Genomic DNA, 13,370 nt, shown 5'->3' with positions numbered 1-13,370 from the left:
ATCAACTATCTGAGCTCAATAAAAGTAGGGAAAACACGAGAAGCCCGAATGGTTGATGCCAATCCAAGCCTGATCCCAATCCCAGCAGCCAGGAAGAAAGGGGGCAGCAGCTCCAAACGATTGCATTTATTATAAACAAGAGTACAGACCCCAGACTCAGAAACAACAGATTCGAAGCTAAGACAGCTCTGGTGAAACAGTAATGGAGGAGGAACACCGAGGTATTCATGTCTGGGCCAGAGCTGCCATCCAGGGCCCCACACCCCACCTTTGGTCCAGATGGCCCCTTGGCCCAGGTGTCCCTGCTGCCAGAACACCCTGGACTGGGGTACCAGAGTTGCATATTCCATGAGGCTGGTGTCAGGGGAAGCAGGGACTCACAGTTGCCAGGTTGTCCGTCTCCTCTGAGCCAATTTCCCTCCACTATCCTGGGGTTTCAGTCTCATATCAACTATCATGTTTAAAACAGAAAACAGGCAAAATGTTTGGCTAAAATAAAATGAAAACACTGCAGGGAAGAGACCTGAGTGTGCTGGTGGACAGGAGCCCTGCTCACCTGTGGGAAGGGCAGGGCCAGCAAGGGCAGCAGAGCTCCCTGTGGGCAGCTAGGCTGTGTGTGGATGTGGCCCTCCGGGTGGTCCCAGGGAAGATGCAGGGACAGGGGACAGTCCAGGCAGACAACTCTCAGGTGAGGAGGGCTCTGCCTGAGGTGTTCTGGCATCAGGAGGCTGCCTGACCCCCAACAGGCACGACACAGGCTCCAGGAAACAATGGGACATCTGCCTAAAGAATCAAAGCCCAACTTGGTCAGATCCCAAGCTTCGCCTGCATCACCTCAAGCAGCCGCTGGCTACGCTGCCAAAACCAGGACACATCTGCATCATACAGAAAGCTGCGCCACCCTGGTGTGACAGGCCATACTTGGTCACCCTAGGGTAAGCTGGAGAAGAACTCCAGATGTGCCCTGGAGAACCCCCCCCACCTCTCAAGGGCCACCTCACAGGGTGCCCCCACCACCCCATTCTTTGAGTTTGGCTTGAGATTTTAGGAAGCATAATTTCAGGTGAGGAAGAGAACAAAGTCTGGTCTCAGCCCACTCTGGCAAGGATCATTCCCCACCTCGTCAGCATCAGAGGAAGCCACATATACAGGCAGGACACACACAGCACGGCTGGGACATAAGGAACCGTGCCTGCACACCACTCACACACAACATAACCAAGTGGCAGCCAGAGAGGTCGGAGAACGCTCAGAGGGCCGCCTTCGGGGCATCCACGTAGGCCGGGTTGTAAGGAGGCTGGCTGGCAGGGTAGGGCGCGGCTGCTCCTCCTGAAAGCAGAGAGGATCCTGGTTGGCTGTGAGCATGGTGGGCTGCCGTATGAGTGGCAGGCAAGCAGAAAGGGGCAGAGGCCTATTCAGTGATGTACTCTGGGATGGGTGCCCGAGGGATGCTGGCAGATACTCAGGGAGTTGGGCAGGGCTAGAGTCAGCAGGGGCACTCACCAGCCAGGGTCTCGTGGTAGGCCGGCGGGCCCATGGGTTGGGCCGGGTAAGGTGGTGGGTACTGCATTGGGTAGGGTGCTGCTGGCATCCCTGGCTGAGGTGGCATGGTGTGGTAGCCCTGGTAGCTTGGTCCAGGGTAGCTGGGCGGCACACTTGGAGGCTGAGGATAAGGGGCATGCACCACAGTGGTGGATGTGGTGGTGGTGACAACCGCTGCAAAGAGAATTCCAGTGAGGACCCTCCTCCACCTCCCCAGGTCTTAGGGCCAGGCTTGCCACCCATCCCTCCAGCTTAGCCAAAGCAGGGCCTGGTCAGCTCCCCTTGCCATCCCAGGGGGTCACAGTGGAGCAGGGTAGGCACACTTACGACGTGGTCGGCGGCACGTCTTGTACAGGCAGCAGCAGGAGCAGGTGAAGCAGATGATGATAGTGACGACAGACAGCACAAAGATGGTCAGGCCAACGGCCAAGGTTGCTCCGAACCTGCCAAAGAGCTGGATGTGACCTGGGGCCCCTCGACCCTCCCCCGAGACCAGCATCCACACTCCACCCCTTCCCAGGGCACGCCCCTCTTGCCAGAAGGGGTCTGGGCAATACAGATACAGCTACTTCCTTGTTGGGTGGCCTGCACCTGTTTCAATCTGTTTCCTTGTGTGTAAACTGGGGTATATGTGAGTCTCTGTAACCATCTTGCCCCGGGTCTGCCCCGCTTGCCCACCCTCAGAGGCATGGGAGGAAGCTCAAGTCCCACCCCATACACATACATCTATCTTGTCCACCTCACAACCAAGTGATGAGGAGATGGGTATAGGGCACATGCCACAGTCAGGCACTGTGATTTGAGTCAAAAAACTTAACAGTGGGCAAGACAGCCAGCCCTGGCCTCTGGGAGCCCACAGTCCAGTGTAGGAGGCAGACAGTGAAGGTAAAATGGCTCAGGAAGCACGGGGTGAAGAGAGAGAGAAGCCCCAGGAGGGTAGAGGCCAGTGTGGCCGGAACAGGAGGCCCCTAGTGTTCCCCTGCACTCCACGACAGCCCCAGGGCAGGGAGGCTGGCCCCTGAGTGATAAGGACAGTTGCCTCTGCCTGCAAGCTTGCTGTGTGCCAAGCACTGTGCCAGGGGTCACACACACCCCTGGGTCCCCCACGTCTGACCTGCTCGGCCACTTCTACAGGTGAAAGGGCCAAGAGCCAAGGGGAGGACACAGAGGCCTGGAGGCAAGAGGTCAGAGGGCCTGCCCTTTGAGAAAGCAAGCCTGGGCTGGGAAGTTCACCAAAATTGACTTCTAGGCGGGGGCGGTGGCTCATGCCTACAATCCCAGCACTTTGGGAGGCCGAGGAGGGCGGATTACCTGAGGTCTGGAGTTCGAGACCAGCCTAGCCAACATGGTGGAACCCTGTCTCTACTAAAAATTCAAAAATTAGCCAGGCACGGTGACAGGTGCCTGTAATCCCAGCTACTTGGGAGGTTGAGGCAGGATAATTGCTTGAACCTGAGAGGCAGAGGTTGCAGTGAGCTGAGATCACATCACTGCATACCAGCCTGGAGACAGGAGCAAAACTCTGTCTCAAAAAAAAAAAAAAAAAAAAAAAAAAACCTGACTTCCAAGTGCAGACAGAGCCCCTTACTAGCCACCCTGCTGTGTTTGCAGAGGCCAAGCTTCATTCTTCTCTTTTTCAATTTATTTTTTGAGACGGGGTCTCGCTCTGTCGCCCAGGTTGGAGTGCAGTAGTGTGATCACAGTTCACTGCAGCCTCCACCTCCCAGGCTGAAGTGATTCTCCCACCTCAGCCTCCCCAGTAGCTGGAACCACAGGCATGCACTACCACATTTATTTTTGTAGAGACAGGGGTCTCACTATGTTACCTAACTGGTTTCCAACTCCTGGCCTCAAGCTATCTTCCCTCCTCGGCCTCTCAAAGTGCTGGGATTAAAACTGTCATCATGGCCGGCCAGGCGCTGTGACTCATGCCTATAATCCCAACACTTTGGGAGGCCAAGGTGGGTGGATCATGAGCTTAGGAGTTTGAGACCAGCCTGGCCAACATGGCGAAACCCCGTCTCTACTAAAAATACAAAAATTAGCCGGTTGTGGTGGTGCACGCCTGTAATCCCAGCTACTCAGGAGGCTGAGGCAAGAGAATTGCTTGAACCCAGGAGGTAGAGGTTGTAGTGAGCCAAGATCGCGCCACTGCATTCCAGCCTGGGAGACAGAGTGAGACTCTGTCTTGAAAAAAAAAACAGAAAAACAAAAAACAAACAAAAAAACTGTTAGCCTGACATTTTGTGCTGGATGATAAAAGGTTTTAAAAAATAAAAAGCGAGGCCGGGCGCGGTGGCTCAAGCCTGTAATCCCAGCACTTTGGGAGGCCGAGGCGGGCGGATCACGAGGTCAGGAGATCGAGACCATCCTGGCTAACATGGTGAAACCCCGTCTCTACTAAAAATACAAAAAACTAGCCGGGCGTGGTGGCGGGCGCCTGTAGTCCCAGCTACTCGGAGGCTGAGGCAGGAGAATGGCCTGAACCTGGGAGGCAGAGCTTGCAGTGAGCCGAGATCGCGCCACTGCACTCCAGCCTGGGCGACACAGCGCGAGACTCCGTCTCAAAAAAAAAAAAAATAAAAAAAAAAAATAAATAAAAAAAATAAAAAGCGGGCTGGGCACGGTGGCTCAAGCCTGTAATCCCAGCACTTTGGGAGGCCGAGACGGGCGGATCACGAGGTCAGGAGATTGAGACCATCCTGGCTAACCCAGTGAAACCCCGTCTCTACTAAAAAATACAAAAAACTAGCCAGGCGACGTGGCGGGCGCCTGTAGTCCCAGCTACTCAGGAGGCTGAGGCAGGAGAATGGCGGGAACCCAGGAGGCGGAGCTTGCAGTGAGCTGAGATCCGGCCACTGCACTCCAGCCTGAGGAACAGAGACTCGTCTCAAAAAATAAATAAATAAATAAATAACAGCTGGGCGCGGTGGCTCACACCTATAATCCCAGCACTTTGGGAGGCGGAGGCAGGCGTATCACCTGAGATCTGGAGTTCAAGAAAGTACAAAAAAAATTAGCCGGGCATGATGGCGGGTGCTTGCAATCCCAGCTACTTGGGAGGCTTATGCAGGAGAATCTCTTGAACCTGGGGAGGCAGAGATTGCAGTAGGCTGAGATCACACCATTGCACTCCAGCCTAGGCAACAAAAGCGAAACTCCGTCTCAAAAAAGTAAATAAATAAAAAATAAAAATAAAAACTGGCCAGATGCAGTGGTTCACGCCCTTGATCCCAACGATATGCCAAGGTGGGCATATCGCTCGAGGTCAGGAGTTCTAGACTACCCTGGCCAACATGGTGAAACCCTGACTCTACTAAAAACACAAAAATTAGCCGGGTGTAGTGGCACAAGACTGTAGTCCCAGCTACTCAGGAGGCTGAGGCAGGAGAATCGCTTGAACCCAGGAGGTGGAGGTTGCAGTGAGCTAAGATGGCGCCACTGCACTCCAGCGTGAGTGACAGAGGGAGACTCCATCTCAAAAAAATAAAAAATAAAATAAATAGGCCAGGAGCAGTGGTTCACGCCTGTAATCCTAACACTTTGGGAGGCCAAAGCAGTCGCCTGGGGTCAGGAATTTGAGACCAGCCTGGGCAACATAGTGAAACCCCATCTCTACTAAAATACAAAAAAAAAAAGAATTAGCCGGGGTGGTGGCACGTGCCTGTAGTTCCAGCTACTCTGGAGGCTGAGGCAGGAGAATCACGTGAACCCACGAGGCAGAGGTTGCAGTGATCCGAGATCGCGCCACTGCACTCCAGCCTGGGTGACAGAGCGAGACTCCATCTCCAAAAAAATAAAAAATAGTAAGTTTTTAAAAAGGTGTCAGCCACCATGCCCAACCCAAGCTTTATTCTAACAAAAGGCAAATGCTTGGTAACTGCATCAAACGCATTCAAAAACTCCAGAGTTGTAGGGCATCCCCTCAGCCTCTGCCCCACAGAGGCCCAAGGAGGGTGTGGGTTCCCCCCTTCCCCGCCCTGGGGCTGCACAACTTCAGCAGGGCCCCACAACACAGCCAGGGACAGAGCTAAAGACTCCGGGCTCAAAAGCACCCCTCAGGACTCTCAAAGCAGGAGCCATCAGCCCCAGGCCGTCCAGGACAAGGCCCTAAGACAGGACCAGCAGACTATAGGTATCTTCCCGCCCAACCAGAGGCAGGAATGGAGAAACGCACACACATTCACACGCCATCAATGACACGCGACCGCAAGGCCGTTATCATCCCTCCAGAGCTCTCTCAGTGTCTATCTCTCACACACACACGCAGCATGGGGCCCAAGCTCACCCCATATTAGCCTCTGCCTTCACCCAGAGGCCTCCTGTACCCCTGGGCTTCCCCTCTTCCCATCGTGGGCCACTCAGTTTCAACTTCCTCCCCTTTTGGAGAAAAGGAAAGCAAATCTCCTCCAGATGACGTCGGCCACAGGAAGCACAGACGCGAGGCCCCGTTCCACCCTCTTAAAGACACAGGATGGCCCCACCCAGTAGCGGGCTAGCAGCCAAGGAGCCAAGGGGTGGGGGCCAGAGAGGAGGGGAAGCAGAGGTGCCCCAGCTGCCTCCCAGAGCTGCCTCTCTGAGCGGAGCCTGCGGGGCCTGGCCTCGGAATGCAGCCTGGCCACTAGGGAGTCCAAGAGCCACCCCAGCCTCTGTGGGCCCCAACCACACTCTAACTCAGCAGCACCCCCACCCCCACTTCCACCTAACCCACCAGCCCTGTTCCACGAGCCTCCAGGAGGAGCTTCTGCATCCATCTAGGCCTAGAGGGCGACCCTGGGGCCCTGGCTGACACACCACAGCGAGCAAAGTCCAGCCTATCCCTTCAGCTCCTCCTCTCCCACCAGCACTCTCTCCAGTCTGTCTCCCCTGTTCTCCGGCCACCCTGCAGGGTCCATCATGTCACCCCCTACTCCAACGCCAGCTATGGCTCCTGTAGCTCTTGGGATTACAAAGGAATTTGCTTTATAATTACATGTTAAATAGAGTGTGTGTATCTGTGCTTTCCTGTATATGTATTATAGTTGACCATAAAAGAAGAAAAGAGGCCACGTGCTGTGGCTCACACCTGTAATCTCAGTACTTTGGGAGGCCGAGGCTTTTGGGAAGCTTGAGCCCAGGAGTTCAAGACCAGCCTGGGCAACATGGCAAAACTCCGTCTTTACCTATCAAAAAAATAAAAAATTAGCCAGGCATGGTGGCACGCACCTGTAATCCCAGCTACTCGGGAAGCTTGCTCCTGCCTGGGAGACTGAGTGAGAATCTGTCCAAAAAAAAAAAAAAAAGAAGAAGAAGAAGAAGATTTATCTTACCAGACACTGAAACTTATAATAAAGGAAATTTTTTTTTTTTTTGAGGTGGGGTCTCACTTTGTTGCCCAGGCTGGAGTGCAGTGGCACAATCACAGCTCACTGCAGCCTCAAACTCCCAGGCTCAAGTGATCCTTCCACCTCAGTCCCCCAAGTAGCTGGAACCACAGGCACGCACCACCACACTCGGCTATTTTTTTTATTTTTTGTAGAGACAGGGTCTCACTGTGTTGCCCAGGCTAGATTTTAATATTTAATTAAAATTTTATTTTATTATTTTATTTATTTATTTTTTTGAGACAGAGTCTTTCTCTGTCATAGGGCTGGAGTGCAGTGGTGTGATCTCAGCTCACTGCAACCTCCACCTCCCAGGTTTCAAGTGATTCTCATGCCTCAGCCTCCAGAGAAACTGGAACTACAGGCGTACGCCACCACACCTGGCTAATTTGTGTATTTTTAGTAGAGACGGGGCTTTACCATATTGGCCAGGCTGGTCTCGAACTCCTGACCTCAGGTGATCTGCCCACCTTGGCCTCCCAAAGTGCTGGGATTACAGGCATGAGCCACCGTGCCCGACCTTTAATTAACATTTTAAATAAAATAAAACTCCCTATTAGGCCCACAAAGTCATGTGTGGTCTGGAACTGGCCCCTCTCCTTCAACCTCTGTGCTCAGTCCCATTCCCCTCCTTTCAGCTTTGAAAGCACCATGCTGTGTCCTACTCAAGGCCTTTGCACATGCAGATCCTCCTGCCAGCTCAGCCCTTTCCTCTTTTCATCTCAGCCACACCTAACTCATTTCTGCTCACCCCTCAGGCCTCAGCTCAAAGTGTCACTTCCTCAGGAGCACCTTCCCCACCACGCAGAAGAGGCCAGGCCCCTCAGCACATGCCCACATGGAATTAAATTCCTTTTTACCTCAGTTCATAAACAGACACTCTGTTGTGTGTGAGCATTTGATCAACTACATCTTGCCCCTGCTTTGTACCATTATCATCCAATACAGCTTTCGGCCACCACTGTATTTCCAGTGCCTACCATATGGTGAGTGCTCAATAAAAAAAAAATTTTAAACAATCTTGTGAATGAATCAATCAATATCGGACGGGTAAATGAATAAATTCACTCAGGGACCCCATGGTAGCTCCTGGCAGGACATTCAGGCGTGGTAACCTTAGAAAACCAAGCAAATTCAAGGGGTGGTTGCAGAGTGGGCCTAGGGTCCAAGGCCACACATGGCTACAGTACCGAAGGAACCACGCCTCTGAGAGGAAGGAATGGGGTCTCCAAAGGCCCAAGGCTGGGGCCAAGCTCAAAAGGCAGAGTCAGCCCAAGCAGGAGAGAACAGAAGGCAGAGAAGCAGCCACCCTGGCAGGGAGTTCGGGCAGGATTGTAGGGTCTGGGGAGAATTGGGGGGCCTCCAAGAAATGGAAGGCTCCAAACCTTAGACTGTGAATGTCATGCGCGTCCGTGTGAAGAGACCACCAAACAGGCTTTGTGTGAGCAACATGGCTGTTTATTTCACCTGGGTGCAGGCGGGCTGAGTCCGAAAAGAGAGTCAGCGAAGGGAGATAAGTGTGGGGCTGTTTTATAGGATTTGGGTAGGTAAAGGAAAATTACAGTCAAAGGGGGGTTGTTCTCTGACGGGCAGGAGTGGGGGTTACAAGGTGCTCAGTGGGGGAGCTTTTTGATCCAGGATGAGCCAGGAAAAGGAATTTCACAAGATAATATCATCCCTTAAGGCAAGGCTTGGCCATTTTCACTTCTTTTATGGTGGAATGTTATCAGTTAAGGCGAGGCAGGGCATTTGCACTTCTTTTGTGATCCTTCAGTTACTTCAGGCCATCTGGGCGTATACGTGCAAGTCACAGGGGATGCGATGGCTTGGGGTGGGCTCAGAAGCCTGACAGTGAACAGGCTGGCTCTGGACCTGGGATACCCACACTACCCCCATGGTGTCAGCAAGGCCCCAGACAGGCTGTACCACAGAGGGCCTGAGAACCACAGAAAGGACACTTTGAGGGCTGGGAGGTAGCACAGTGGCTGTGGCCACACCTTGCCTAATGGGCCTCTCTCCCTTTCCCCTGCACTGTGGCAGTGGAGTCATGGCAGAGGGTCAATGGTGGCCTCCTTGGGGTCTGCAGCCAGAGCTTCTGCCACTCGGTGCTTAGAAACCCAACAGTCTTGCCTGACAGTCCCGTGAGTGCAAGGAGCTGGGAAGAGGACATGAGGGCAGGACCCAAAACAACCAGGAGACTAAGGAAGCTCTAGGGAGTGAACAAGCCATGAATGGCTGGAGCCACTCACCATTAAACAGAGATTCACTTGCCAAAGTCTAGGGGGCAGAAGACCTGGGCCAACCCTGAGCCCACAAACAGGGCCACACTATAACCCCTGCCATGGGTGGCATCCTCCTGCGGCAGGGGTTCTGGGCCAGGCATATGTGGACCCATCTGAATCCAGGCTCCAGCCTGCTGCCTCATGCCTAGAAAAGTCAAAAAGTAGCCCAGGTCAGGCACGGTGGCTCACGCCTGTAATCCCAGCATTTTGGGAGGCTGAGGAGGGCAAATCACGAAGTCAGGAGCTCGAGAGAAGTCTGGCCAACATGGTGAAACCCCATCTCTACTAAAAATACAAAAATTAGCCGGGCATAGTGGCCAGCACCTGTAATCCCAGCTACTCAGGAAGCTGAGGCAGGAGAATGGCTTGAACCCAGGAGGCGGAGGTTGCAGTGAGCAGAGATTGTGCTACTGTACTCCAGCCTGGGCAACAGGACAGACACTCCATCTCAAAAAAAAAAAGCCCAGAGGGAGACAGTCAGAGGCAAGGGTCCCAAAATAAGAAGAGGAGGAGGGGTCAGTGGCAGGGAGTGGGGCAGAGCTGGGTAGGACCCCTGGCCTGGGGTCTTTCCCCTGCCTGGCTTCTCCTGAGCTCCTGGCCATGGCCTTGACAGCAGGAGCCAGACCCTCACCAAGGAGCCAACTCTCCAGTGGACAAACAGTGCCCTTGGCCAAGTAGGCAGCACACGTATGCCCAGCAGAGGATGCCTCCTTGGGAGCCAGACAGGCAGCCACCTGAGAGTGTTCAAAAGAGAGGAGTCACTGATGACCCTGTCCCCGCTCTCCTCCCAGCACCCACTTCTTTTGCTCCTGCACCTTTATAAAGCAGGTCCTAGGCATGAGCTGGGGCTCAGAACAAAGCAGAGGACAAGGGATGACATGAGGTGCGGGATGGGGAACATCACTCCAGTCACCTGCTCTTCTCAGTGCATGGGCAAAATAGCCTGGGGCAGGAGGCAGCAGGGCGCACCAAGCACACAGCACATGAGGCCCAGTGCCGTGCACACCACGGCGGCAGCTGGGCTAACAGAACAGGTCCCACACGCATACCTTGGGGAGTCACAGGTGCAGCTGAGCTGGCCCCAGTTACCTCCCTGTTGCCACAACCCCAGGAAGCCACTCCTCCTCCTATGCCCCTCTGGGAGCTTGTTCCACACTGTCTCCTCTTTGCTGTCCCAGCTCAAATCGCTACCATTGGAAGAAAAAAAAACAAACAAACACACCACAAGAAACCTTTCACATGGATTCTCCAACTCCCTTTTTTTTTGTTGTTTTTGAGACGGACTCTTACTCTGTCGCCCACGCTGGAGTGCAGTGGCGCGATCTCGGCTCACGGCAACCTTTGCCTCCTGGGTTCAAGTGATTCTCCTGCCTCAGCCTACAGAGTATTGGAATTACAGGCACCTGCCAATATGCCCGGCTAATTTTTGTATTTTTAGTAGAGACGGGGTTTCACCATGTTGTCCAGGCTGGTCTTGAACTCCTGGCCTCAGGTGATCTGTCCGTGTCAGCCTCCTAAAGTGCTGGGATTATACGCATTAGCCACCACACCTGGCCTCCCTTAAAAAATAAAAATAAAAAATAAAAATCCACGGGGTCTCGCTATGTCCCCCAGGCTGGAGTGCAGGGATTACTCCCAGGCAGGATCATAGCTCACTGTACCCCTGAACTCCTGGCCTCTAGTGATCCTCCTGCCTCAGCCTCCCAAGTAGCTGGGACTACAGGAGTGTGGCACTGTGCCCAGCTTCAATGCCTGTCTTACTCCTCATCCATTCACGGCCAAAACTCTCCAACGAGTTGCCTGCGACCAGCATACAATTTCCAACCGCTCTTCAGTCTGCTCCACTGCCTGCCTCTTGCCCAGGGTGCCATGGACTCCATGGTGTGAAATCTCCATTCCACACTGCACTTCACCGCAAGCCTGCCTTTGTCCAGGGTCCAGCCCCAGGTCCTTCCCACTCCCTCCACACCCTCCCTTGAGGGAGCTGCTGAATGTATGTCTCCATCCTCACCTCTCCCCTCCAAGCTCTGGCTCTCTCTGGCCTCCAGTGCCTCTGGCCAGGATGCTGCCTAAGGCCATCTCCTACAGAAACGACTTCCCACCTCCCACACCCGCCCCATCTGCTCTTTCCATCTTCCACAGAGCAGCCAGTGTGGTCTTCCTAAAACACCATTCATTCCCCAGCGCTCCCAGGACCCTCCGTGATGCCCACTGTCCCCAGGACGAGGCCCACTCCTGGACTGCCTCCAGGCCCACACAGGCTGGGCGTAGGCATCTCCCACGGGGCCATCTGAAAGCCCACGATCCTGGGCCTCGGGGCAGGACAGCCAGCCTGGGCTCCTGGACACGGAGGGGAAGGCCTGTAGAGATCTCAGGCTCCAACCAGCCCTGAGGTGTTGAGGAGGGGCACAACTGCACTTCTTCCCCTCCTCCATGCACAGGAACCCTGCCCTGATTCTGCTGTAGCCAGTGAGGCCCCACACCTGCCTGGGCCTACAGGATGGGATGGGGCAAAACAAGAACCCAAGCCCCCCACCCAGGCCCAGAGCCCAAGGTCTCTTCCTCCAAAGGGGCAACCCTGCCCTCCTGGGCAGAACTTTTCTTTAAATAGCTTCTAGATCCACCAGGGCAGGGGAGAGACAGCAAGTGGAATAGACCCAGCCAGGAAAGCCCGCCCTAGTGGCTGCACACCCATTCCACCTCCAGGAAGATGTCACAATTCCTGTTACCATGGCAATAACACAGGCCGGAGCCCAGCCAAGGGGACTGGGGCTTGGGGGCTGGGGTTGCTCCTTGGTTCCCTGAGAGAAGAGTCCTGACACAGTAACCACGACCCACAAAGCTTGACACGAACTGTGGCGTCATTGGTTATCCCAGGACCTCTCCCCACCGTTATCACCCCACTACCATGCGCTTGCCAGCACCATCACCCCATCACCATCACCCTTGTCACCAATGCCCAACCGCAATATACCCACCCCCATCTACCATCATCACATGCCCAGCACAGCCCCTTCTCTGTCACTCCTGCCCCCACTGGGACCCATCAGTCATCCGCTGACTCAACCCAGCATCTAGGGCAATGTGACCCCGACTCCTGGTCCTTCAACTGTCAACCTGCGACCGCAGTCACCCCCGTCCCCACCACCCCAGCACGCTAATGAAGACACCTTCACAACATAAGGAGCAAGTGTCCTCGCAGTCAGATATGGTGACAGCTTCTTGGGCTCCACCCCAATGACCGAATCATCCCAGTCCCCCAGATGCACGCTGGCCTCCCCGAGTCCTCTTGTCACCTTTGCCAGGAAGATGCACCCAGCCTGCAGGCTTTACTTACCCTAACATGGGGTCGCTGTAGCCAGGGCGAAACCTCAGCGCTGAGCCCAGCTGCTCCACCGGCTCTACACTGGCGGGCACACTGCCAACAGGAAACCTCATGATCAGCACAATGAAACCCCACCGAGCACGCCAGCACAAACACTACCTTAGGGCACCGCAAAATGTGTGCAGAAGCTACTATGAACCAGTGGCTTCAATGGCCTTCCAGAGGTGGACTCTGCCCACACTGGGATCTCATAGCACAAAGCCACACGTCCTCTCAGGTGTCCACTGGACTGTCTCCAGGAGAGAACATATGTTAGGCCACAAAACAAATCTCAGCAGATTTTAGAAGACAGATACCATACAAAGGATCTTCTCTGACCACAACAGGATGAAGTTACAAATCAGTAACTACATTGCCACAAAGTTTATTATTATTATTATTTTTTTGAGATGGAGTCTTGTTCTGTAGCCTAGGCTGGAATGCAGTGGCATGATCTTGGCTCACCGCAACCTCTGCCTCCCGGGTTCAAGTAATTCTCCTGCCTAGGCCGGGCGCGGTGGCTCAAGCCTGTAATCCCAGCACTTTGGGAGGCCGAGACGGGCGGATCACGAGGTCAGGAGATCGAGACCATCCTGGCTAACACGGTGAAACCCCGTCTCTATTAAGAAATACAAAAAACTAGCCGGGCGAGGTGGCGGGCGCTTGTAGTCCCAGCTACTCGGGAGGCTGAGGCCGAAGAATGGCGTGAACCCGGGAGGCGGAGCTTGCAGTGAGCTGAGATCCGGCCACTGTACTCCAGCCCGGGCGACAGAGCCAGACTCCGTCTCAAAAAAAAAAAAAAAAAAAAAAAAAAAAAGG

General features: G+C 54.2%; 1 protein-coding gene across 4 annotated transcripts in view; it reads right to left on the bottom strand.

The window, feature by feature from the left end:
- Nucleotides 1–111: 111 nt before the first annotated feature.
- The window catches only part of SHISA5 (shisa family member 5), a 38,537-nt gene continuing 25,278 nt past the window's right edge, over nucleotides 112–13,370 (bottom strand). Inside the window, exons 3-8 of one of the 4 annotated variants that reach the window (XR_003118222.1) lie at nucleotides 12,525–12,605; nucleotides 1,870–1,985; nucleotides 1,504–1,716; nucleotides 1,208–1,329; nucleotides 557–783; nucleotides 379–451 (exon numbers count right to left, since the gene is read on the bottom strand). Coding sequence is in view for 3 of the 4 variants with exons in the window: in XM_025377405.1 (XP_025233190.1) it covers nucleotides 1,089–1,329; nucleotides 1,504–1,716; nucleotides 1,870–1,985; nucleotides 6,254–6,292 (609 nt within the window). In the remaining variant the exon portion in view is untranslated. Of the gene's footprint in view, nucleotides 1,330–1,503; nucleotides 1,717–1,869; nucleotides 1,986–5,830; nucleotides 6,152–6,253; nucleotides 6,346–12,524; nucleotides 12,606–13,370 lie in introns of those variants that run through there. The other 3 variants (XM_025377404.1, XM_025377406.1, XM_025377405.1) reach the window with 3 other exon arrangements.

Source organism: Theropithecus gelada, chromosome 2 (assembly GCF_003255815.1).
Source record: "Theropithecus gelada isolate Dixy chromosome 2, Tgel_1.0, whole genome shotgun sequence".
In the NCBI taxonomy this organism is placed as follows: domain Eukaryota; kingdom Metazoa; phylum Chordata; class Mammalia; order Primates; family Cercopithecidae; genus Theropithecus; species Theropithecus gelada.
This window is presented reverse-complemented; position numbering and strand designations above follow the sequence as displayed.